General features: G+C 57.1%; 1 protein-coding gene across 3 annotated transcripts in view; it reads right to left on the bottom strand.

Moving 5' to 3' along the window:
- IGSF9B (immunoglobulin superfamily member 9B) overlaps positions 1-23,617 on the bottom strand; it is a 47,404-nt gene extending 23,787 nt beyond the window's left edge. For 2 of the 3 annotated variants that reach the window (XM_030829056.1, XM_030829057.1), the window contains exons 1-7: positions 23,353-23,617; positions 12,865-13,062; positions 10,866-11,012; positions 4,559-4,710; positions 4,127-4,244; positions 2,819-2,960; positions 2,383-2,528 (exon numbers count right to left, since the gene is read on the bottom strand). In XM_030829056.1, coding sequence (XP_030684916.1) covers positions 2,383-2,528; positions 2,819-2,960; positions 4,127-4,244; positions 4,559-4,710; positions 10,866-11,012; positions 12,865-13,062; positions 23,353-23,416 — 967 coding nt within the window. In that variant the 5' untranslated portion in view covers positions 23,417-23,617. The remainder of the gene's footprint in view (positions 1-2,382; positions 2,529-2,818; positions 2,961-4,126; positions 4,245-4,558; positions 4,711-10,865; positions 11,013-12,864; positions 13,063-23,352) is intronic. The other variant, XM_030829058.1, reaches the window with a different exon arrangement.
- Positions 23,618-23,929: the final 312 nt, after the last annotated feature.

Here is a 23,929-nt window from a genome sequence, read left to right as displayed (position 1 = left end):
CAGTTCCTAGACTCCGAGCCTCAAAGCCAGCATTGGCCCACACCCTTCCCCAACAGCTCCTTATCCCAAAGTCTCCTGAGCAACAAGCAGTCCCCACCTCTACATCCAAAGCCAAAAGAAGACTATCTAGGCTTAACCACCAAGGGGGTATTTTTCCTCCCCATTCTGCTGGTTGTCCAGCCTTCCTGGGATTCATTTCCCCATCTGATTCTGCGGCTGAAATGCAGAATCAGGCCAGGTGCAGTGACTCACACCTGTCATCTCAACACTTTGGGAGGCTGGGGTGGGAGGACTGCTTGAGGCTAGGAGTTTAAGACCAGCCTGGGCAATTTATCGAGACTCCAACTCTACCAAAAAATTTTTTGAATTATCTGGGCATGGTGGCACACACCTGTAGTCCCAGCTACTCTGGAAGTTGAAGCAGGAGGATCACTTGAGCCCAAGAGCCTGAGTCTGCAGTAAGCCATGATGGCACCACTGCACTCCAACTTTGATGACAGAGCAGGACCTGGCTCTTGGAGGAGCAATAAGAACCCCACACCTCTTGTGATGCCGGCTGAGTCACCTCCTCTCAGTACTCCCCTATTTCCCCTGAGGGCTAAGGAGAAGGATCCAGAACTAGGAAGGCAATGAGGATGAATGAGCTGGTATCTTTTAAGCATTTTGAGCTCTTCGGAGAACAGTGTTACATAAATACCAGGCCGAGTTATATATTTAGACATAGCTTCCTACTTTTGTATGGTAGAGTTTTTTTTTTTTTTTCCTCCAAGGTTTTCAAAGGGTTTATGAATGAGAAATACTCTGAACGCTGCTTTTTAGCAGAAATAAAAATCCTTGTCTCACCCACCTGTAAATCTCAACCCCCTGGAATTTCTTTGAAGACAGGAAGGAGGTAAAAAAGGACAAGGGGGAGTGGGTGGTGACGCTGGCGCTGAGGAGAGACAGGGAAAACCAAAACATGTCTCCAGAAAGACAGATGGCCTATGGCTTCGAGGAGGGGCCTTCATCCTGGCCAGCTCGTCATCCAAAGGCCACCTCCTGTTGGCTCCTCCTGCCCCACCATGGCCACCTCCGTGCCAGGTGGCACAGCCTGCGTCCAGCACAGAGGGACGGGGCACACCTTTGTGGTGGACGGGTCTCTCCTTACTGCAGTTCTTCCCCACCCCAGCACAGCTTGGGCACATCCTAAGTCACGTATGAATAACTTCTCAACTCGCTTTTTCCCGCTGCAGGTCTGGGGAGCGAGATCTGTTGTCCTGGGCCTCACGGCTCTCTAAAGCTTGGGCCTGGGAATACAGCACACCAAAAGTCCTTTAAGTGGCTGACGGCAGAAGCAGAGAGGCGATGCACTCCATAGAGAGGAAAGAGAGAGACTGCGAGGTTAGGGGTCCGATGGCGCTCAGCAGGCGCAGCGTGCTCCACCACCGCGACCAATGGTGGAATGTCCACATCCAGCTCTGCGCAGCCGTCGGACCAGCTCCACCTCCAGGGCCACTAGCCGTCCTCCACTTGTCCTCAGCTCGTACACTGACCCCGGTCTTGTCTCCAGACTGTTCCACTTCTCACCCCTGCCATTCCCTGTCGCTGGGTGTGAGCAATCCGCCCACACCAGCCGGCAAATGAGGGAGAGTCTGTCGTCTACAGCAACAATGCCAGCCTTTGTTGCCTGAGTGACAGGGCCATCCACAAATCAAAAGGAAGATATTACTCCTCATTACTCATCGTTCTCTGTCTCAGGGCTCAGCTTGCCAGGGGGCGGGAAAGCAACTGGCTGCTCAGTATTAAAGATCAGCAAGCTGAATGGTGGTGCTTGCACAAAAGCCCTCGAATGTCTGGGTGAGGAGCAGCTCATTCATCTGGATCTCCAGCCACCCAAGGGGAGAGGCCGCAGAAGCCAGAGGGAGCGGGCGCAGGAGCTGGAGCACATCACCCCCGACACAGATGCGGTGTGGAAAGGCAGGGAGTGAGGCTGGGAGAAACCTAACCCTGCACCGGCCTGGGCTATGCTCCATAAGACCCCCGAGAAAAGAGCACCAGAGAGCAACTGGTTCTAGGCACGGAGGTGCAGGCCAGCCTTCAGCCCAAGGACCGCTGTTCGGAAGGAACTGCTCGAAGGTGCCTTCCTGAGTGCAGCCTGCACTGAGCTGATGAGATGCACTGGCTGAACAGCGACGCCTGGCCAATGAAGTAGGAGCTGGTACACCCCGACTGGCCAGGGCCTCGGCCTCCTCTCCAGCCGTCCCTCCTTCTTCCCTCATTCGTTCCTCCACCCACATGCCCCCAAATGATGCTTGGTCTTTGCTACCCTCCAGCCTACAGTCTGGCTAACACCAGAACCTTCTGGGAGCCCCACCACCCAGGCTCCCCCACACCCATACTCACACTGCACTGTTAGGTATGCCGAGGCGGAGGGGGAGCGCCCCAGGCTGTTGCTGGGCACACAGGTGTACTTCCCCGAGTCCTCCGGCTTCACCCGGAAGATGATCAGGGTCCCATCGATTAGGATGCGCACCCTCAGCTTCAGGTCACTGCAAAGCGGCATGGGGACAGGGGGTTGGGCGAGCAGAAGGGGGTCTTGCCGCAGACAACCAGTCACCGTCACTGCCCCAGATGTGGCATGGAGACCTCGTGCCCCTGGCATCCCCAGGGACCCTCCATGCAGCCCCTGGCCCTGGCATGTGAGACACACATACCAGACCGCCCGCCTTCCCCAGCTCCAGGAGCCACTGGCAGCCTGCCCGTGCAATTTCTGCTCAGGGGCCCTGCCCGTGGGGGCTGGGGTGGTGACCCCACTGAAAAGTCAGAGCAGGGTGCTCACTTCTGAAAGTAGACGTTCTCGTCCTGCCAGTACCAGGTGTAGGTGAGGTTGCCCGGATACGCCTCTGCCCGGCAGGTGAGCAGAGCATCCTGGGAGATGTTGACGGTGATGTTCTCAGGAGGGGAGACGATGAAAGGGGGCCCTGGGGAGAGCAGGGAACAAACCCCACCTCGCCTGATCAGGGACGGCAGCAGCACCCAGGCCTCCTGGGAGCCCTCAGTGCCTCAGGAAGGGGTGCCCTCAACACTGCGATGGGGGCAGCTATCATGGAGACACTTCCAGATGCTGTCTGTGCTCAGGCATCCTGTCCACCACCCCTGCCCTTGCACCAGGCTCCCCAGACCAGCCGCCACACACACCCCTTTCCTGCCTGCCTTCTCCCAGCAAAGCCTGAGCCAGAGATGCAGCAGGGAGAAAGGCAACTCTTTTCAAATCTAGAGCGAGGAATACTCCCATCTCAAGGAGTCAGGGCCATGTGCTGCTCCCCAGCCAGAAATCAAGAGGGCAGCTGGGGGTGCAGGGGCCGAGGAGTCAGCAGAGGGTGAAGTCCAGCAGTCCTGGTGCTGGCTGTGCAGACAAAGCGGGCAGCTGCGGCCAAGTCTCCCCCGAGAGGGAACAGCTTCCACCCAAGCTGCTGAGGGGCCTCTGGCCCTGGCTGCTGCTCTGCACTCAGAGGCAGGAGGGACGTGCAGCCGCCACCAACCCCCAGAGCCCCCGAGTTCCTCCAGGAGGCAGGGCTGGGCAGGCTAAGCTGGGGGCCGAGTTCAGCACAGGGTAGAGACCCCCCGACTTGGACACTGCCCCATCCTGCACAGTTCCTGGCCCCTCTTTGGGGACTCTGGGGCTCCAGGCAGGGCAGACTGGCATCTCCCTGTGCTGATGATACAGACCCCAGCTCTGCCAAATGCCCACTGTGTTATTTAAATGTCTGGGGCTTGGATTGAGTTTCTATCTTTATTTATTGATGCCAGATGACCCGAGGGAGGTCTCCTCTCCCAGGGAGGCGGAGACATGGTAGAGATGCTATCTGAACAGAAGGAGAAACCAGAAACCCACACAGCGGGGGCCTCTCTGCCACGGCCTGTGGGCCTGGCCACGGCCTGTGGGCCTGGCCCTCTCCCAGGCAGCCAGTGCGGGAGCTCTGACCAGGGCAGCAGGCGGCACACAGGAGCCCCGCACAGGTCCTCATGGCCGCCTGCACCTCCACTAGCCCCAACTGAGCCCTGGGAAAATGCCCTCCGTAGCTCAGCCGGGCTGGACGTCCCCGCAGGAGCCCGGGGGTAAAGAGGCTGAGGAAATGGCTCCTACCTTGGACAAGCAGGTGGGTCGTGTGGACAGCTTCCCCCTGAATGCTGTACGCTCGACAGGTGTAGGCACCTCTGTCCTCCCGACTGACCGATGTCACTGTCAGGCTGCCGTCACTCACCTGGGAGCCCAAAACAGATGGAGCTCAGCACCCACGCTCACACCCACCGCTGCTACCCTCAAACAGGGAGATGCAGTCGGAGACGCTAAGGTGGAGATGACCACAGGGACAGATGCATCTGGAGGACACAAAGGGCAGGTGCCCCCTTGCCCATCTCCTGCCAGCGATACAGAGACGCCTGCAGCTGAGCCAGGCCATGGCTTTCCAGCCTCCTCTATGCTTGTGCATGTAGCATCAGGGGTCGGCTGCAGTGGGAGGCTGCCCTGGGGAAACGGGAAGAGACTGCAGCGGCCCCAACCTAGAACCACACTCACCTGGTATTTCCCACTAGCACCGAGAAGCGTCCCCTCCTTGAGCCAGGTGACAATGGGCTTGGGGTTCCCAAAAGCTGTGCAGGTCATGGTGATACTACTACCCTCCTTGGCCTCGATGTACTGGGGGGGTGTTTCTGTAAAGGTGGGAGGGGCTGCAAAGGAGACCACAAAGGTGAAGGACACGCATCAGCCACGTCGCTGCCCTGCAACAACAGTGCCTGCCCCGCACATCACCCTCACTGCGGCTCTGCGGAACACAAGGACAAAGGAAGGAAGGTGGGGATGGGAAAAACTTTCTGCCTACCAACATCACTGGCAGGGAGACCTGCATCCAAACGCAGCGTGGCTGGGTCCAAATTCTGTACCGTAGCTTATTCCCAGGTCACCGATGTTAACTGAGCATCTACTCTAGGGTGGCCCTTACAAACACTGCCTGCTCCCAGCTCCTCAGGCTTTGCTACCATCCTTCAGTGTTTCCATTTATGATGATCCATGACACACACGAGCTCCTACTTCTCAAACCCCAGCTCAGCCAGGCCCCGGCATTTCCAGGACACTTGCCCTCTGAGCCCTACCAAGACCGAACACAGATGCAAGCCAAGGCTACACGGAGCCTCATTTTCCCAGATTCTGCTGAGAAAATCATCCAGCTTCCTCCCTCTCTGGCTTCCATGGATGCAGGTGGACAGCCCACCTGAAGGCCACTCCCTTCTTCATCTTCCTCTGATTATGTCAGGTCATCTTCCCCCCTGCATTGGAGATTTGATTAAAACTCCATCCTGTTTGGATAATCGGCTTTTAACAGACTCAGTCCCATTTGCCTGAGCTGCTTGTAGAAGCAATCCGGTCAATCTTAACCCCTTCTAGAGTCTTCTGAAATGGCAAGGAGGCCCCCAGTTCTGAACTCCAGCCCTGAGGCCCACAGCACTAGGCTGGCGCAGGTCAAGCTGAGCTCATCTCAAGGTACCCGAAGCTCAGAACCCAAGTTCAAGCATTAGCCTGCCACTTCTGGGAGGCTTGACAAGTTACCCAGCCTCTCTGGGTCTTACCTAAATACCGAACTCCCCTACCCTCCAGAAATGATGTGAGGAATAACCATGTAAAAAGGAGCTTGTAAAATGCACAAGTTGCCAGTACCACCGCCATCACTATCATCTCTTCAGGAGCCGCTGAGGCATTCACGGGAAGCTTTGGGCAGGGCCCTCCCCACACAGCCCTGCCCCGAGAACTACTCAGAGCGCTATAGGATCTGGTCCTGTCTGTGGCACCAGCCTCCTCTCCCTCCCAGCACACTCTAACCACACTGGCTGTCTTTGTCTTCCTCAAATGCGCCAAGAACTTCTGACCTCAGGCCCTTTGCATGTGCGGCTCTACCTGCTTAGAACGACATACCTGGATCTCACTCCTTTGGTTCATGCAAGTCTTTGCTAAAATGCTGCCTTACCTGGGCAGCCCATCCCATCTCAGATGGCACTTCCAGCATTCTCTACTCCCTGGCGCTGTTTCATTTTCTTCAAAGCACATGTCACTTACAAGTCTCTGTCTCTCTCTCTGTGTGTTTACCTGTTTCTTACCCGTCCCCTTTATTAGGATGGTGGCTCCTTAAGAGCAGCCCCCTTTTGCGCAGGTCACCACATGCCCTGCTTTTAGCATAGTTCCTGGATATAGTAGCCAAGGGCTCAGCAAACATTTGTCGAATGAACAAAAGAATGAAACAAACAAATGAGTGGTGTTCACACACACACAGACTTACAAGCCAATTCCAATGCAAACGCAAAACACTTCTTAAGAGTGAGACCATAGCTAGACCACTTTCATCTCTCATCCCCAAAGCCTGCAGCTCAGTGCGAGTGCAGCAGGGACACACGGAGGGTCGCCACTGAATGAATGCAGGAGCACGCGTCATCACATGCAAAAACATACACCTCACTCGTCCTCGCACGCGTCATCACATGCAAAAACATACACCTCACTCTTCCTCGCACGCGTCATCACATGCAAAAACATACACCTCGCTCGTCCTCGCACGCGTCATCACATGCAAAAACATACACCTCGCTCGTCCTCGCACGCGTCATCACATGCAAAAACATACACCTCGCTCGTCCTCGCACGCGTCATCACATGCAAAAACATACACCTCGCCCCCCCCCCCCCCTCCGTCCTCGCACGCGTCATCACATGCAAAAACATACACCTCGCTCGTCCTCGCACGCGTCATCACATGCAAAAACATACACCTCGCACGTCCTCGCACGCGTCATCACATGCAAAAACATACACCTCGCACGTCCTCGCACGCGTCATCACATGCAAAAACATACACCTCGCTCGTCCTCGCACGCGTCATCACATGCAAAAACATACACCTCGCTCGTCCTCGCACGCGTCATCACATGCAAAAACATACACCCGCTCGTCCTCGCACGCGTCATCCATGCAAAAACATACACCTCGCTCGTCCTCGCACGCGTCATCACATGCAAAAACATACACCTCGCTCGTCCTCGCACGCGTCATCACATGCAAAAACATACACCTCGCTCGTCCTCGCACGCGTCATCACATGCAAAAACATACACCTCGCACGTCCTCGCACGCGTCATCACATGCAAAAACATACACCTGCACGTCCTCGCACGCGTCATCACATGCAAAAACATACACCTCGCTCGTCCTCGCACGCGTCATCACATGCAAAAACATACACCTCGCTCGTCCTCGCACGCGTCATCACATGCAAAAACATACACCTCGCTCGTCCTCGCACGCGTCATCACATGCAAAAACATACACCTCGCTCGTCCTCGCACGCGTCATCACATGCAAAAACATACACCTCGCACGTCCTCGCACGCGTCATCACATGCAAAAACATACACCTCGCACGTCCTCGAAAAAATCAATTCTTATCCAGTGTCTAAGAATATACTAAAAATAATGGCAAAAAGTTATTCGACGTCCTTGTAAAGGGGTCCTGGGATCCTAACGTGCAGGCCTCTTCTCACTGAGAGTGTGTGCTCATCTCCGACACAGCCCCTGCCTGCCCGGCCTGCCCCTTGAAATACAGTTAACATAGATACTGACTCTATTACCTCTGGTGCCAAGCTTAAAAGAAAAGATAATAAATTAAATTTATATCCTGAAGTGACAAATTACTCACTAATTACATAATTACTTTATTATTTAGGTGCTAATCAGGAAAGTACGTTGAACAATTTCTAGTTTTCAGGAAAATAATGGTTTGACTCTCAATTATTTACTGAATTAGATGTTAGCTTGCCAGCTGCATTTCCAGGCTTAATTCTTTTTTACAAGTGCCCTGTAATTAATAGTGCAGGTTAGAAATAGGCTGCCCTCTCCTCCATGTAATTCACCAACCTAAAGGAAGGCTTGGCTCAGGCTTTTGGGGTATTTTATATGTGATAAAGAAATAATTGTGTCTGTTTCCACCCAACCGGTCTTCAAAGAAAACACAGAAGGAAAATGAGACAATTTGTGATTCTAATTGTTCACTGGCCTTTCATTTTCCAAAGGTGATCCCCGTCAGAAAACGCCTGACATTAAACATTCTAGTTTGAAAGCAACGGTATGCTGGTGCCTGGATTCCTTCCTTCAATAACGGAAATATTTATGCTGGAAGGAGACTCGAACTTGGGAAGAAGAGAAAAGCAGAAGAGGAGAAAGCAGATCTCTCACCTCGGAAGGGCTGGTTCTGTTCTGCCCGTGCGCAGGTAGGTGCCTTGATTATGGAAAAGCATCTTTTATCACCAGCCCTGGTTCTCAAGCCTGGAGCAGATGGTGCACCGTCCCCAGCTTTCCCGCCCAGCATTTCCCTACGAACAGCCTGCCCATGTTCCCTGAATGCGACACTCTCCTCGCTCTGGGCTTCCGAGCACGCTTGTCCACTGTGCCTGAAGGACCCCACCCCACTTCCCACCTGCACGTGACAAACTCCCCTCCCTAGGCAGGTCTCTGAAGAGAGGCCATTTCTTCAGAGAAGCTCTCCCTCTTTTGTGCTCCCAAAGCCATACTGCAGTAATCTCTGGATGTGACAGTCTCTTGAAGTCTCCTTAAGACCAAGGACAGAGTCATGCCTCCTGCTGTATTCCCACAGCCTGCCACAGAGTGGACATCCGAAACTAGGTTTCCAATGGATAACTGTTGGTAGATTCACAAAACTACCAAAGTCCTCTACACCTTCCGGCCTGATATCCCTGCTACTAGATTTTCGCCTGACTTTGTTTTTTTCCTCTCGAGAAGGAGGATGGCCAGCATCTCACACACAATTACCCACATGTAATTAACACTCCAGACACTGTGCAAGATCCAGCATTTCACCTGGTCCTCACGACAACCCCGCAAATCACAGTCCCCCTGAGGAACCGGAAGTCCGACAGGTAAGTAACCTTGCTCAGAGCCACACAGCTGGTACACAGTGGGTTTATGAAATGAGCCTCATCTTTTAAAGGTCTTGCTCCATGCTTATCCCACTCAAAGCAATTAGGAATTCCCAAAGAACCAACTCCCACTCACGCAAACTAACACAGATACGCTCTAGAACATAAAATTGAAGTGAGATTCTACTTTCCAGTCATACACACGTCCACTGAATGCCTGGTGTCTCAGATTCCTGAAATGAACACTGCCAATCAGGGTGATGCAAAAGAACGGAGGCAGTGCCCCAAGATGGTTTCACCCTCCCATTCAGAACACAGCACAGTCGAGAAGGGAAGCAATGCAGGGACCCTCGGCCTGGTGCTCATCGAGGCGAGGTTTTAGCGGCAGATTTGCCTTCCTAATTACACTTTGCTTGGGCTCCTATTCCCTGCTCACGCAACGGCTGGCACCAAAAGGCGGTGACTCAAAAGCTTACCAGGTGGTCGGAACAATCCCCCCAAGATTTCAAATATGCTTCAATCAGTCTCTTGGGACTGAATGACAGGGGCCAGCCACCTCCCACAGGGAGGGACCCACACCAGCCGAGGGCCACCAGCTTTAAGGCTTCTTTTCTCAAAGCCAGTGATCTTGCTAAAACATAACATACTCTGTTCTTCCAGGGCCGCAGACAAGTTCTCAGACCCAAAAGGAACACAGGTCTGGCCCAGCCCCCCTAGGCAGGGCAGACAGAGCCATCCTTCAGGGCAGATCAATACTGAGAGAAGCTTCCAAGCCAGGAACATCAATTTCTCTATTCTAACCACAGCATCTATGGTCTCAAGGACTGTAAGCTGTATGTGGCACACCCAAGCACCCACGCTGTTGAAGCCTCAATAACTAGCACAGTATCTGCAACACAGCGGTGGCTAGATACAAATTTTGTCATCAATGGAATAATGAAGGACACACTGTTAATTTTTTGGCCAAAAAACAAAACGAAATGTTTTTTAAAACCCGCTCTCCTCCCACTACGGGGACCACTTCTCCTTCATATTTTCTCCATGGTTCCAGCCTTCTAGCACCTCCAGAGTACCTCCTTCCAGGGACACAAAGAGGAGACTCTCCCTCCAGGGAGACCCCAAGGACCCAGCCCCTAGTGCTGTCACCGCCGGGGACTCAGGCCCCCAGCCCAGCCCAACTCCTGGAGCTCAGCAAGCTCTTGGGGCTTCCTTGCCCTTACCCAGACCGTTGAAAAGCATGTTATCTAGCACAAGGCATTTAACCTGAGCTGTAATAACTGACGCCCATTAAAACTGTGACTCTTCCCAGGATGCCTGCATTTTACGACCTGGTAAACCCCGCACAGGCAGGGGCTGGGTGCGGTCTGCTTTACAGTGTTTATCCATCATCAGCTGCAGAGCTGGACACACACTACACCCTTGGTACATACTAATCAAATGAATACAGTTGAAGAGAACCTAAACATCGATCTAAAAAGAAAGACTAACTCTGGGACCCCAGGAATTCCACCAGAATTGGGGTAGCAGGGTCTTCCCAAGGCTGGGAAATCATCCCAGCAGTGACCCATTTTGCCACCTTAAAGCCTCAGCCCTCCTGGTTTGAAGCAGCAGCTTCCCATGTCCTTCTAAGGACTCTGACAGCACCATGCATGCAGGGAGTTGCCGCTCCTGGGCACCTGCACTGCCTGCACAGGCTTCGGGAAGACAGCAGCGGGGACACTGCAGGAGTGAGCTGATGTCTCATGGGACCACAGCAACAAGGAGGGGGGCAAGGGGTGGGATGCAGTTGGGAGAAGGGCTTCCCCTGGGGCAGGCCCGCGGGGCAGTCCTCCAGGCCCACCCCGGAAACAGCCCTCAGGCACCATTGATGGTGAGGTGGACCCACCCCGGAAGGAGCCCTCACTCACCGTTGACGGTGAGGTGGACCCAGCTGCCATTGTGGAAGGTGTCATACTGCTGGTCCAGCATGAGCACTTTGCACTCGTACCAGCCCTGGTCCTCAGAGCGAACTTGTTCCAGCCGCAGAGATGCCTTATCATGAAGACTGGCCCGGCCTGGGGGAATAGAGCAGACAAAAGCCCCACAGGCCATCAGGGAAGGCCAGCAGCTCCCTGCCCCCCGCCCCAGCTAAAGACAGGGGACTCATCATAATCTTCATACCATTCCCTATGGCAGGGCTGCAGAATAACAGCTGGCACCCACCTCCAGCAGCAGGTGGCAAAGGAAAGGGCATAGCACCTTGGCCACAGAGCCACTCTCCCGCCCCATCTGGCCCTGCCCCAGCCTGCAAGGCAACTCAATGACTTGGCATTGAGAGCAGCCTCAGTTTCTTAGAATACTCTCATTCTTTTGGAGGTCTCCTGAGACAAAAGTAAGGCATGATGGATACAGAGCTGAGAAGAGATGAAAGAGAGGGAAAGAGAGAATGAAAAAGTGCCAACAGAAGAGGATGGATGGGGGGTCTCCAGCACACCTGGGAGCACCTCCATTCAGGCTGAGCAATATCCCTATCCCAGCAGCGTTCCCAGGACTACTGGCTCACCCAGCTTCCCTCTCTAGGGCAGAGGGAAGGCAGGCTGGGGAACGGGATGCTAGGGTCCCCTCCCGGTCCTGCTGTCAGTGCCAGAGAGACTATGTATCCTACCAAAGCCCAGTGACCCCAGGAGATGAGGGCAGCAGGGCCCAGAAGCCTGAGAACAAGGAATGGGTTGGCCATCAGAGCAAACATACTGGAGGCACCCTTCCTCAGCTCTAACCCCTGCCCCAGTAGGATGCCATCTGTGTCTCACATGTGGCAATGAGGAGGCCAGAGGTGCAGAAGCCTCTTCCATGACGCCAGCAGGGTGGAGCAGCCCCCGAGGTCAGCCCACCTCACCCGCTCTTAGCTCACTCCTCACTACAGCCAATATCACAGCACCTCTGCTCTCCTCCTTGTCCTGACGCTGGCAATCTGCCTAAAAACTAGACTCTCAAAGCCAACCCTGGCCAAAAAGAGAGCATGAGACATAGGCACAGGAGCAAAAGAGGGACAGAGACGGAAGCATTCTGAGAAAGGCAGGGCAGACCTCAGAAGCCACCAGCAAAGATGAAAGTGAAGGCAGTGCCCTGCCTGCTTCCTCCCTTCCTTTCAACCCCAACACACGCTTGCTTAATGACACGCACACGCACGCACACACACACACCCACGCCCTCCTCTCCTGCGGGCTGGGGGGCAGGCAGCGGCAGTGAGTCACGAGGCCTTTGCTGGCAGGAGTAACTGCCAAGCAGGACACAGACGGGGCCAGGAGAAGGAGAGGACAGCATGACAAGGAGGCAAAGACCAGCCACCTGCAAACGGTGGGAGGCCAAAGATTCATCCATACGCTCAGGACGGGAAGGCGCCCCGACTTCAGAGCCAAGAGGAAAGGAGTGGGTGCAGCCAAGCAGGGAAAGCCATGCTGGCCCAGGGCTGCCTGACTCAGCCTGCGGTCCTCTCCATCCCACTCTCCCACCCAGGCCTCTCCAGCTTCCCCCATGGCTCCCAGCCCTCTCTCTCCACACCCCAGGCGGTGCTGTTTAGAAGGCTTTACCTTGCATCACCTCCACTTCCCTCTCCTCCCACCACTTAATTAGAACCTACCAGAGGACAAAGGATGGGAGGAACCAGGCAGAACCAGACACTGGGAAACAGATAAAGAGTGGTCAGGAGTTAATGGGTGCAGCACACCAACATGGCACATGTCTACACATGTAACAAACCTGCACATTGTGCACATGTACCCTAAAACTTAAAGTATGATAATAATAATAATAAAAAAGAAAAAATGAAAATAAGATTGGTCAGGAAAAGGTAGGGGCCAGAGGGGAAGCACAGAGGAGCCGACTCCAGATGGGGAAGGTGCAGGAAACTGGGTGCCCAGACCTCACCTGCATACTCAGGGTCCACGTGTGGGGGGTAGTAGCCAAACTTGATGAAGATAGGGATGGGGACCCCGAACTTGAACCACTCTACGACATAGGGTGGGGGCTGTCCCGTCACTGGGTGGATCACGTCGCATCGTAGGACCACGCTCTCCCCAGCTCTTGCCGTCACAAACTCGGGCTCCTCTCGCAGGCCGTGGGCGCCTGATGGGGACAGCCAGGTTGGACACAGAAAGGAGGTGACAAAGAGATCCTGCCCCAGCAGCCCCATGTCCGTGTCACAGGGTCACCCCGCCCCCCACCAGCTGCCCTCCATGGGCCACCGTGCCCTCCCAGGAGGGTCCCACGCGCACCCTCCATCCCTCTCCCCCTCGCTGCTCATACCTCCCTCTGTCCTGGGGCCCCCAAGCATCCACAACTTGGGGGAAAGGAAGGGGGAGGAAAGGAGATGGAAGCCATTCTCTTCAGCCCTACACGCCAGCTCTTCCCTCCCCAGTCTCAAAGAGCCGCAGGCGTCATCCGGCCCCACCCCTGCTGGCATCCTGCCCCAAGAATTACAAGGAGTCCAGGACGTGGAGGTGAGGGGCCCGGACCCCTCTGGAGGTCCACAGCACTGCCCAGTTGTGGCCGCCCGTGCACAGGGAACATTCTTTCTGCACCAGGACACCTGCCACTACAGCCTGGTGGGAATGACAGAGCCAGCCTTCCTCCTCCACCCCACCCCCAGCTCAGCCCGATGTGCACGGCACAAAACAAGGGTACTCCATGCAGGAGCAGGGAAATCCCTAACAAGCTCAGCCGAGTGCTCGTGGCAACACCAGAGGGAAACCCCGCAGGCTGAGCCGGCCTCTCCAGCCCCTCCTCCCAGCACAGTTCTGCCAGCCCTGCCGCAGAGGGGGGAGTGGGAGGGGCCCAAGCCCCAGACATCACCACTAGGAGAGCAGGATGCTGGCGACGGAGGAGGGAGATCCTAGGGCTGTCCCCACGTTGGGCAGAGGAAAACGAAATCAGACGGTGGGATAAGGGACACCCACCCTGGCTGGCAGCAGAGGGGGTGAGCAAGGCAGCAGGCGGGAGGACCACCCCTGCCTCCATCCCACCGCAAGCTAGAGGACGCTGCGGAGAGGAACAGCCACGCACCACAAGCGCTGCAGCACCATTCCTGGGCCCAAAGAAGGCATGCAGCCCTCCTCCCACGCCAGGCTCCACTGCCAGGCAGGGCCAGGGAGGCCACAAGGTCACCTTGTCCAGTAACGTCCCAGGGAAAAGGATGGCTGAGGGGAAGCCTCACCCCCTTCATTCCCTGGTACTACCCCCTACCGCCAATTGACCACAGCTTTCCCCAGCCCCAGACCCTTCTGGTCGCAGGCCGGGCGCCTGACTCTCCAGGGCAGCACCTAGGACAGCAGCTGCAGTACCGAAGCGGCAGCTTAAAGACAGAGCCAGCTGGGGACTCCTGCAGGGGAGGGTGCCCAGAGGAGGGCAGCACCAGCCCCTGCCATTCCCCATTCCAGTGCCTCGGTCTAACTCTCTCTGCATCTCGGACCCCTGTGTGCACCTCGCTGTCTCTTATCCCTTCATGTCTGTGTCTGGCCACCTCTCTGTGTCTGTGCACGCACACACACATGCCGGGCTCCTCTGTGTTCTCTCTCTCTCTCTCTCTCTCTCTCTCGCATCTCTGGATCTCTGTCTGTCTGCCTTGCTGGCTCCTCTGTGTGTCTGTCTGTCTGCCTATCTGTCTTGCTGGCTCCATCTCTGCATATGTGTCTATCTGTCCATCTCTGTCTGGCTCCTGCTCCTTCTCCATGTCTTTCTGTGTCTCCCTCTGTCTCTTTCTCTCTAGCTCTTGCTCTGTGTGGGTGACTGTGTCTACCTGCCTATCTCTCTCCCTGTTTCTGTCTACCAGCGTGTGTGTGTGTGTGTGTGTGTGTGTGTGTGTGTGTGTGTGTGTGTTTCGGTTGGCTCATGCAAGGGGAGGGGTTCTGCCTGCTTCTCTGTATGCAAGGGCTCCGTCTCTGCATGTGTGTACTTCTGTGTCTGTGGCTCTCCGTGTCTGTCTGTATGTCATCTCTGTGTGTCTTGTTCTCCCCCTCCCCCTCCCCCTCCCCTGCAAGTTGCGGAAGGGGGAGGAGGCAAGCCCTTCCAGAAGCTGATTGGCTCCCGGTGACATCACTGTTTTCTAGAGAAAAGAGCTAAGATCACAGAGTATTTTTGGAGCAGAGCAGAGCATTGCACTCACCTGCCTGAGGCCCCAGCAGGTTTCCCAATTCCGCCACCCCCAACCTTGCTTCAGGCTAAGTTTGCATCCCAGCCCCTCAGGGAAAGCAGGGAGAGTGCCCAGCTGCAGCCTCGCCTCCCCCACAGCCCCAGGGGCCCTCAGCAGGAGAGCCTGCCTCCCAGCAGCCAGGACCACAAAGGCAGATGCTGGACCAAGAGGAATGGGTGAATAATGGGCGCCATGAGCTTGCAGAGAAGGGGTGTGTGTGTGTGTGTGTGTGTGTGTGTGTGTGTGTGTGTCTACAGCACAGACCTGTGAGGAGATAAGAAACTACAGGAGCCTATGGGAAGAGGAGGGAGTTATTCCCAGGTGCCAGGTTACCTGGAGGAGGGCAGAGAGGGCAACAGAAGGTGGTTCCTTCCCAGGGCTTTGGCCCTAGGGCCCAGACAGGAGGAACAGAGGCCTAGGGGGACAGCAGTCACCTCCAACAGTGAAGCTTTGCTCTGGTGAGCTGGCTTCCAGGTGGAGGGCTCTAGGAGACGACGCCAGGAGGTGGCTTGGCTTTGACGTGGGTTCCTGCTGTAAGGCTGCTCATTTGCACAGAGCCGGCCTCATTTTCACTGCACAGCAATGAGGCAGGCTCTTCAAACCTTCCCCAGCGCTGGGATTCCACCCCAGCCAGCCCCTGGGTTAAGCGCTGAGCACCCAATCCAAGGCCTACCTCCAAGGCAGGCAGTCCCCTCCCAGCATCTCTTCCCAAAGACCCTTTCAACCAGGGAGAGGCAGCCGCAGAGAGGACACATCCCAAAGAGGATAAGCAAGACAAAATGACAGGGAGCTTCCCTAGAATAAAGCCGTGGTGTGGGCGCCCATGTCCTGGCCTCCACCCTCGCACCAAGCCCTCTTGCTTTTCTGGATCCTAGAATATTTATTGGTTTTCTGTCATCTCCTTCACACACACATGCACGCACACACACACACGGCATGTTCTCTCACTCCATCACCCACAAGCACTTCTCCCTAAGCCTGATCGTTTCTGAGCCAAAGTATGTCTAATAACACACTCTCTCCAGAAAAGCTCAATGTGAAAAAAAGTAATCAGCCTGGCAGTAAAGAGGGAAGATGGAGGATAGATAGAGAAACCCAAATACAGGGGGAAACCAAACCCACATCCAGGAGCAAAAGAGGTGCAAAGCAGAGAGCAAAGAGGAGAGCGGAGGAGGGGCCAGGTGCGGAGCCCAGCCCTGGGAGGGTGAGTTCAGGCCAGCTGGACACAGACACAGACGGTCAGAACACCCCAGAGCCTGGGTGGGGGCAGATTGGAGACTGGAAGGGGCAGGGGCTGGCTCCTGAAGGGAGTGGGGAGGAAGGGGAGGAACAGGAGGAAGAGAGGAAGGGGAGGGTGGAGGGTGCTGAGCCCCTCTCCCATCACAGCAGCCCAGAGGGGCCAGGCTCCTCCCTCAAAGGGGGAAAACTGGCATTGTCAGGGGTGGGCACAGTGAAAGGTACCCATGCGGTGCCATAGGTCTCACTCTGTTTAGAGAAGGCCACAAATAGCGGTGCCCAGAACCTAGTAAATCTGTATCTTGGGGGTGTGCCCAGCTCCCTTTGGAGCAGTCACGGTGGGGAAGAGAAAGTAGGAGGGCAAGGAAAGATAAGGTAGCCCCCAGAGGTCTGGCTGACCTTTTGGGAAGCCCACGGGGTACAAATCTCCCGCTCTGTGGGCCAGGTGGTACCCAGTGGGTGGCTGAGTCCAGGGCTGCCGTTGGACCCCTGTGCAGAACCATGAGGCGTCCAGGGCCTGGCACAGCCCATGTCTAGCACTCACAACCTGGAGATCCTCCGCCAGAGAAGGGCTGGGGGAGGAGGGTACCTGAAAGCAGGACTGCTCTAAATACAGAGGGAGGTGTGCAGGGCAAGGTGCGAGGAGCAGGGCCGGGCGAGCATCAGCTGGCACGCAAGCCTCGCGTGCTGTGAATGCCTGCTGCACAATAGGCTCTGTGCTGGGAACACAGGGAATCTCAGTCCCTGCCCACAATGGCCTCCTGACACACGTACCGCTGTCTCCCATTGAAAAATGAGCAAACAGGGAGTTGCGCCGCTCACCCAAAGTTACTCAGTTCCAGCTGTGCCTGGTGCACGGGTGGTGTCCCTGTCCTTCTCAGAAAGCAGGTGGGGCAGAGGTCATCCTGGCCCAACCCAGGCCCCAGGATCAAGGCCTTTCACCCACTGTCCCTCACTTTTCCCTTTCTTAGGACCTGAGCCAGCGGTCGGCAACTCCCACCCCACACTTGGGACAGGTTTTGCCAGTCCAGACTCTGAAGCCTAGGACCATAGGGTGGGCCTGTCTCAGAAGGCGGCCGGGTGGGCTCTGACCAGCTCTGAGGAGCCTGGCCTTCTGCCTGAGACTCTGAGACCCCTAGCTGGGTCTGGCTGGTGGCTGGGGAAGCGGGGAAGGGAGTGAGCACCAGCATCCGTTGCTCATTAGTACAAGTCCTTATTGCAGCCTCCTCCTCCTCCGGGCACCAGACTTCCAAACCACAGGCCTGTTGTCTAATAATACCAGCGACAGCCACCGCCACCTCCATCTGCCAGCCTAAAAATAATCCCTGCTGAGTCCAAAAAAGGCACAGCCCCCAATAGTCCCCCAACCCCTCCTCCCTGATAAGCCAGGAGGCTCCAGGAGATTCCAGGAAGCCGGCAGACCCGGGCTCTCACAAAGTGGGAGGCACACGCCCAGAGGAAGGCAGGAGGAAGGCGGGACCCAAAGCACAGCGAACACCCAGAAAGGACGAGGCGGCGGGGGAGAGACCTGGCCCAAAACGCCGACGGTGTCCTGTTCTCCCTACAGGAAGGCAGGCAGGTACAGGCTGTTCTGGACACCCTTCTGCCTGCAGGAAAGCCCCCACACCCAACCCGACAGCACCTCAGAGCATTTCCACCCTTCAGTGATCTCCCCTTCATGCCCTCACAGCCCTCCCGGCCCCCACTCGCCACCAAACCTCTCAGGTTTGGAAGCCAGGGGTCAGGCAGCCCCAGCCGCTCCTTAAGGAGAGGGAGGCACTGGGGAGGTACAAGCTCGGCAGGCTCCTTCCTTCTGCGGTGGCCGCTCTGCCCTGACCCTTCTCGGCTGGGCTCCCCCAGCAGCTGTGAGGCCGGGATGCTATTAGCAACCTTAATTTGCTCTCGGCTAGATTGTATTTCCAAGAGTCCTTTCCCCAGGAGCAACTGGCAGGAAGGAAGTCGGTAATTCAATCTCTGCTCCACTCCTTTAATGGTTCTTCAGCAGAGGCAAAGCCACACCCCCACTGCCCCTCTCCCCACCTGGGCAGAGGCCTGACCGGCACTCGCAGGGCCCAGGTGCACACACCCCTGCAGCCGGCAGGCAGCCTGGCCAACTGAGGGCACCGTGGGCTCGGCCCCCAGGAGGCTGGGCTCCGTGGTAAGGTGCCAGATAGAGGCAGTAAGTCCGTGGGAAGCCGAAGTCCCGTGTTTACTCCCCGGGCAACATCAACATTCCTACTCCAAAGCCAGAAAATGAAGACGGTGACTCACCTCGTACAGTCTGTGCCTGTGTGCAAGTCACAGGCCCCCGCTCCATCTCGGGGACACACACGATCAGGAGGGAGGCAAGGGGCCACGGGGGACAGAAAGCCAGGCTGAGAGGGACCTTCTCAGAAAGGACAGTCAGGCCGGCTGAGACTCCTCCCAGCCCTGGCGCACTCCGACTCTTTCTCCAGAGCCCTCTTGGAGGCCCCATCTCCTGCTTATTCACGCAAGAGAGAACAGAAAAGCAGGAAGATTCCCAAGAAAAATAGGTCAGCTGCCTCCAGCAGACTGGGCTCACACCCATGGGCAGCGCCTTTTGGGGAAGGGGCATAAGCTGCGTATCCAACCCCAGAGTCCTCTGGAGTGAGCAACTGAGACCACAGCCACACCCTCAGGGAGACACAGAGGCCCAGGGCTGCGGCCTGCCACTCTGGTAACCTCTGTGCTGCCTAGACTCCAGCACCAAGGGCACCGTGGCATAGCGGGAGGGGACACAAAGGCAAGAAGTTGGCTCCAAGGGTCTCTCCGCTCTCAGGGCTGCAGCACGGAGGGGAGTGGCCCCCACCTCGTGTCTGCACACTAACTTCCCCACCCTGCCACTCCACGCACGTGCACACAAACACACAGGCACTCAAGCACTCGTGGGCATGCACACATACAGGTTTCACATGTATGTGCACATAGGCATACATGCGTGTGCATGCACACGTATGGGCACATGTGCACACACATACAGGTGTGCACACATATGCAATGCATATACATGCCGGCATGCATACACACACAGGGGCACATATATGCACACATGCAGGGGCACACACATAGGTACACACATATAGGAACACGTGTGTATGCGCGCACACGTGCACACGTATGCATGTGCACACACACACACTTCTGGACAGCTAGAAGCTCTCAGCAGTTGCAGCTCTTTGTCCATTCAGATCCACTCTTCACACAAGCTGCTTAACCTCTTCTAGGAAGCAGGTGGAAGGGGACCGCTCCCTAAGTACCCTGCACCCCAACCTGAGAAGGCCACAGGATGTGGAGGAGAGAGCTACCTTAAATCTCAGGCCCAGCCCTCTTTGGAGCTTATCTCCCACCCCCACATCTTGAAGCACCTGGTAGGACTGAGGAAGAGAGGGCCAAGGAAGAAGACACAGCCAGCACCCTGGCTGGGGAGAGGGCAAAGGCACAGGAGGTTGGAGTGAGGGCCAGAGTGATGCTGGGGCTCAGAATTTTCCAGCGAGGCAGACTCTGCTCCTCTGTAACCAGATCCCAGACTTCTGTCTCAGAGCCATAAACACGAAACCACTCAAGGTCTAGGACCCTGCAACTCCAGGACCAGCACATGCAGGGCCACAGGCCCGGGGCTGAAAGCTGATTTCCCACTGCCCCTCAGCCAAGCCCTTCCCACATCCCCGTCTCCCCAGCTTCCCACAGGGCACAGGCTGCCAGACACACTCCGGTCCCCAGCGTGTGTGTGCTGAGGATACACACACACATCCATCCAGCCGCTGACCACTTCCTGAGTTAAGTCCTTCTCAGCTGATAGGCTCACCACGGGGTCTTGACAGCAACCTCTGAGTCCAAACCCCCACCCTCCCATCTTCGTTACCAAAAGGAAGAAGGATAGGTCAAGGCCAGGTAGAAAGTAGAGGGCAATGGCCCAACTACCAGCAGGATCTGAGTCAGAACCTCGCTGTATTTGGGGACACTGTAGTCAGGGATAATGCAACCACAGAATCTGTGGCAGACAGAGGAGGCAGCCGTGGGAGTAAAGTCTGGGACTTTCCTCCCCTATCCAAGGTCCACAGTCAGCTAAGCACGGCCCAGGGCCCTCCCACAGAGTAGGAACTCCCCCGGACTGGCTCAGCAGCCGTCTGAGTCTACACCAATCACTGTCTTCCAGGTTCTGGGTACCACTCCAGCCCCTCTCTTCTCCACACTCCCCCAACCTGTCCACTGACCTTACTCACCTCCCAGGCACACACACTCAGCCCATTCCAACCTCTGTCCCGCACCCGAGGGCTGATGGAGTCAGGTCCCAACACAACATCATCCCTTTCCCCCCTCTGCCAGAGCAGCCCCTGCTATGGCCAAATCCTAAGGGTGGCATCTCAAAGTCCCTCCTGCTGAGGGACTGCCCCAGAAGTCACCTCTGCCAGTCAAGGAACAGCTGAGCTCTCACAGGGAGCCTCACCAGCATGTGAACACTGGCTGGTGCTGCTCACACAAGCAGGCGCCCACCCTCTCCCTCCAGAGGCTGTGTGCTGTAAGCCCTCACTTCCCGGGCTGTGTCCTTCCATAAACCTCTGGCCACTGACAACACTCCAGCTTTGGAGACCTTGCAAAGGACTTCCGAGCAGCTTTGAGGCCTGCACACCCTGCACACGTGTCCCTGGGATGCCAGGGACAAGAGGTTCTGCCCAGACAAGGTCAGCCCAGAAAGGGGTCTTACTTCCTGACACAGGCAGCCTTCCGAACTTCCCCGCAACACATTCTCAGCTCCTAGTGCCCTGAATGGCCCAAGGGAAAGAAATTGAGGAGGATCCTGGAATCCCAGGGACACTGAGAAAATAATGTTAATGTTTACTGAGCACGTACTGTATAACAGGTAGTTGTTTTGTTTCCTTATAACACTCATGTCCACCTAAAAACCCTAAAAGTACATGCTATTAGCACATTTTCTATTGAGGCAAGTGACATTTAGAGAGGTTGAGAATTTGTCCAAGGTCACAGGGTCGGCAGGTGGCACAGCCAGAATTTGCATCCCAGTCATATGGCTCTAGACCTAGGTCCTTAACTACCACACACAGAGCAACTGAGGCTAAAAAAGACCCCAAGACCAGTAAGGTCACACTCTGCTTCCAGACAGGGGTACGTGTCCAGCCATTCCAGACAGAAGGACCCCTCTGCACCCTGAAAGAGGGCATAACCTTCATGCCGGGCAGCCTTCAATTTTGGGAAGCCCTTCCATCTTGCGATTCTGTGTGTTGCTGCAGTATAAACTCATATTCCTTTATTCTGGCCTTAAACTTGCAAAGAAGTCCATTGCCCACCCTGACTTCGGTTTGGAGGCTATTTCAGAGCCTTCCTTCAGCGTCTCTTTTCTATTCAAAGATCCCAGCTCATCCTTTTGTGCTTTCAGGGACAGTCCCATAGCAGGAACATACCAAAAACGGGAGGGGAGGAGGATGCGGGCATTGGAAGACGGCAAGGAAATGGGGGAGAGGATGAGGCTACAGGCAGACTGTCAAGCGCAGCCCGACCCACCTCACATCCACTCCCCCCCCCCGTTCCGTAAGCTTCCGCCATCACCCTTGCCTCAGTGTTCCCACCTGACAAATGAAGAGTTTTAAAACCGCCCGGACCAACACGTCAGTTAACAAAATCACCCTTCCCTTCGCCCTCTGCTCGTTCTGTTTTCAGACACCACCACCCCCCCCTCAGAAGCAGAGGCGACATATTCATTCCATTCCGGAAAGTTTCTTGAAGCACACCCCCCTGCACAGACGGGTGACGAGGGGACCCCGTGAGAGGCGCCTCCGGCCCACCCGGTGCCCCATGCCGCTGGGAGAGGGTTCTCTGTCGGCGAGTCCTGCCTGCTGACTCCCACCCACAGCGGGTTCTCTCCCGCCGCCATCTCCTCCGGCTTGGTGAACTTGCCCGCAGCCGGGTCGTGTCTGCGCGCTGACAGCCCTGAGCTCACAGTCCTGGCACCCTCCAGGCTCCGCTCCCACTTCCATACAAGGGCCGACAGCCGGGGGTGCCACCCAGAGGCTTGTAGGTCGCTCTGCCCATCTCCAAAGCAAAAGCCCGCGCGCTCACGCACGCATCGCCCAACTCGGTGGCTCCCCCCTTGCGTCTCCCCCAGCTCAGACCCAGGAAAGCGGAAAGAGAAAATCCCCCCTCCGCTCGGATTCACAGCGTGGGGACCCCCTCCCCCCCGCCCCCAGCCAGCTCTGCCTCGCAGCCTGGGGAGGGCGGCGTGGGGCCCGCGCGGCTGCGGCGCGCTCCCGGGGAACTTTTGCCTGGCCGGGGCCCAGGTGCGGCTGAGAGGCGCGGGGGCCGGCCGGGTCCAGCCAAAAGCGGACACACCTCAAAGCCGGCCTCATCAATCCTCCTCTCACCGGGCGCCCCTGCTAGGGGGCTCCGACCTCCAGCTGCCAAGATGTGTGGGCAGGAGGGGCGCGAGCAGAGCGATGGACGCCCGCAGGGCCGCGCGAACCCGGGGCCTTAGACGCGGGTGCCGCGAGTCCCAGGGATCCTCCGGGTCGCGCCTCCCTGCAGGCGCTCCTCGCGGCGCGGGGCTCGAGCGTGCTGCAGCCTGCCCGGAGACCGCAAACTCCCGCAGCCAGAGTTTCCCGCAGCTCTGGGAGGCGGCCGCCGGGCAGGAGGCGACGGGCTCGGCGCGCCGGTGTGCACCGTGGGGCCCGTCGTAGGCGAAGTCGACCTGGGTTCCACTGCGTCCTTTCCCCGAGTGCCCGGCAGCCCGTGGGCTCTGGCCCCTTCCCGCCCGCCCCTCCAGCCCACGGCCCCCAGGCCCTCCCCGGCAGTGCTCCCGGACGCGCCTGGCCCGCGTCGGAGCCCAAGCCTCGCCCGCGGGAAGGCGCGCTGGGGAGCTGGGGAACCGGGGGGCCGAGGAACCGGGAAACCGAGGGGCCGGGCGCGAGGGGCCGAGGGCGCCGGGAGGGGCAGGGGAGGGACGCCGCACTTCAACTCACCTTGAGCCGCAAGCCCTCGGGTGCCGATCACACTTGCTATGAAAGTGGCCACATACCAAATCATAGTACTACCGCGCCAGCCCGGAGCCTCATCCTATCGCAAAGTGCTCCCGCGCCCGCACGCGCCTCGCGCCCGAGCGCCCGCCTCGCGCCCGCCTCGCGCCGCCTACGCCCCGCGCCGGTGTTCCTGCAGCCCGGGTGGCCAGCTCTCCATCCCTCCTAGGCTCCGCTCGGCTCGGCGCGCGCCTCCCCGGCCCCGGCGCAGCGGCACCTGCACTACTCGCCCGGGCGGAGCGCAGCCAGGTCCACGGTGAAGCCTAGCCGGGCCGGGCCTCCGGAACCGCCCCCGCCGCCCGCCTATTGGGCGCCGCCCGCAAGCCCGGGGTCCGATTGGCTCAGCCTTCCGCCCGTCGCGGCGCGAAGGAGGCGAGCCCATTTCAAGGTGCGTTGAAGTGTGGCGAGCACAGAGCCGCAGAATCATGCGCATTGCCGGGGAGAAGGCGGTATAGCGTCTCTGCTCGCTTCTCTCTCGGCTCACACTGCGTGGCAAGTTTCTGGTGAAGGAAGCGGTAGCTTC

This window comes from Nomascus leucogenys, chromosome 15 (assembly GCF_006542625.1).
Source record: "Nomascus leucogenys isolate Asia chromosome 15, Asia_NLE_v1, whole genome shotgun sequence".
Taxonomy (NCBI): Eukaryota; Metazoa; Chordata; class Mammalia; order Primates; family Hylobatidae; genus Nomascus; species Nomascus leucogenys.
This window is presented reverse-complemented; position numbering and strand designations above follow the sequence as displayed.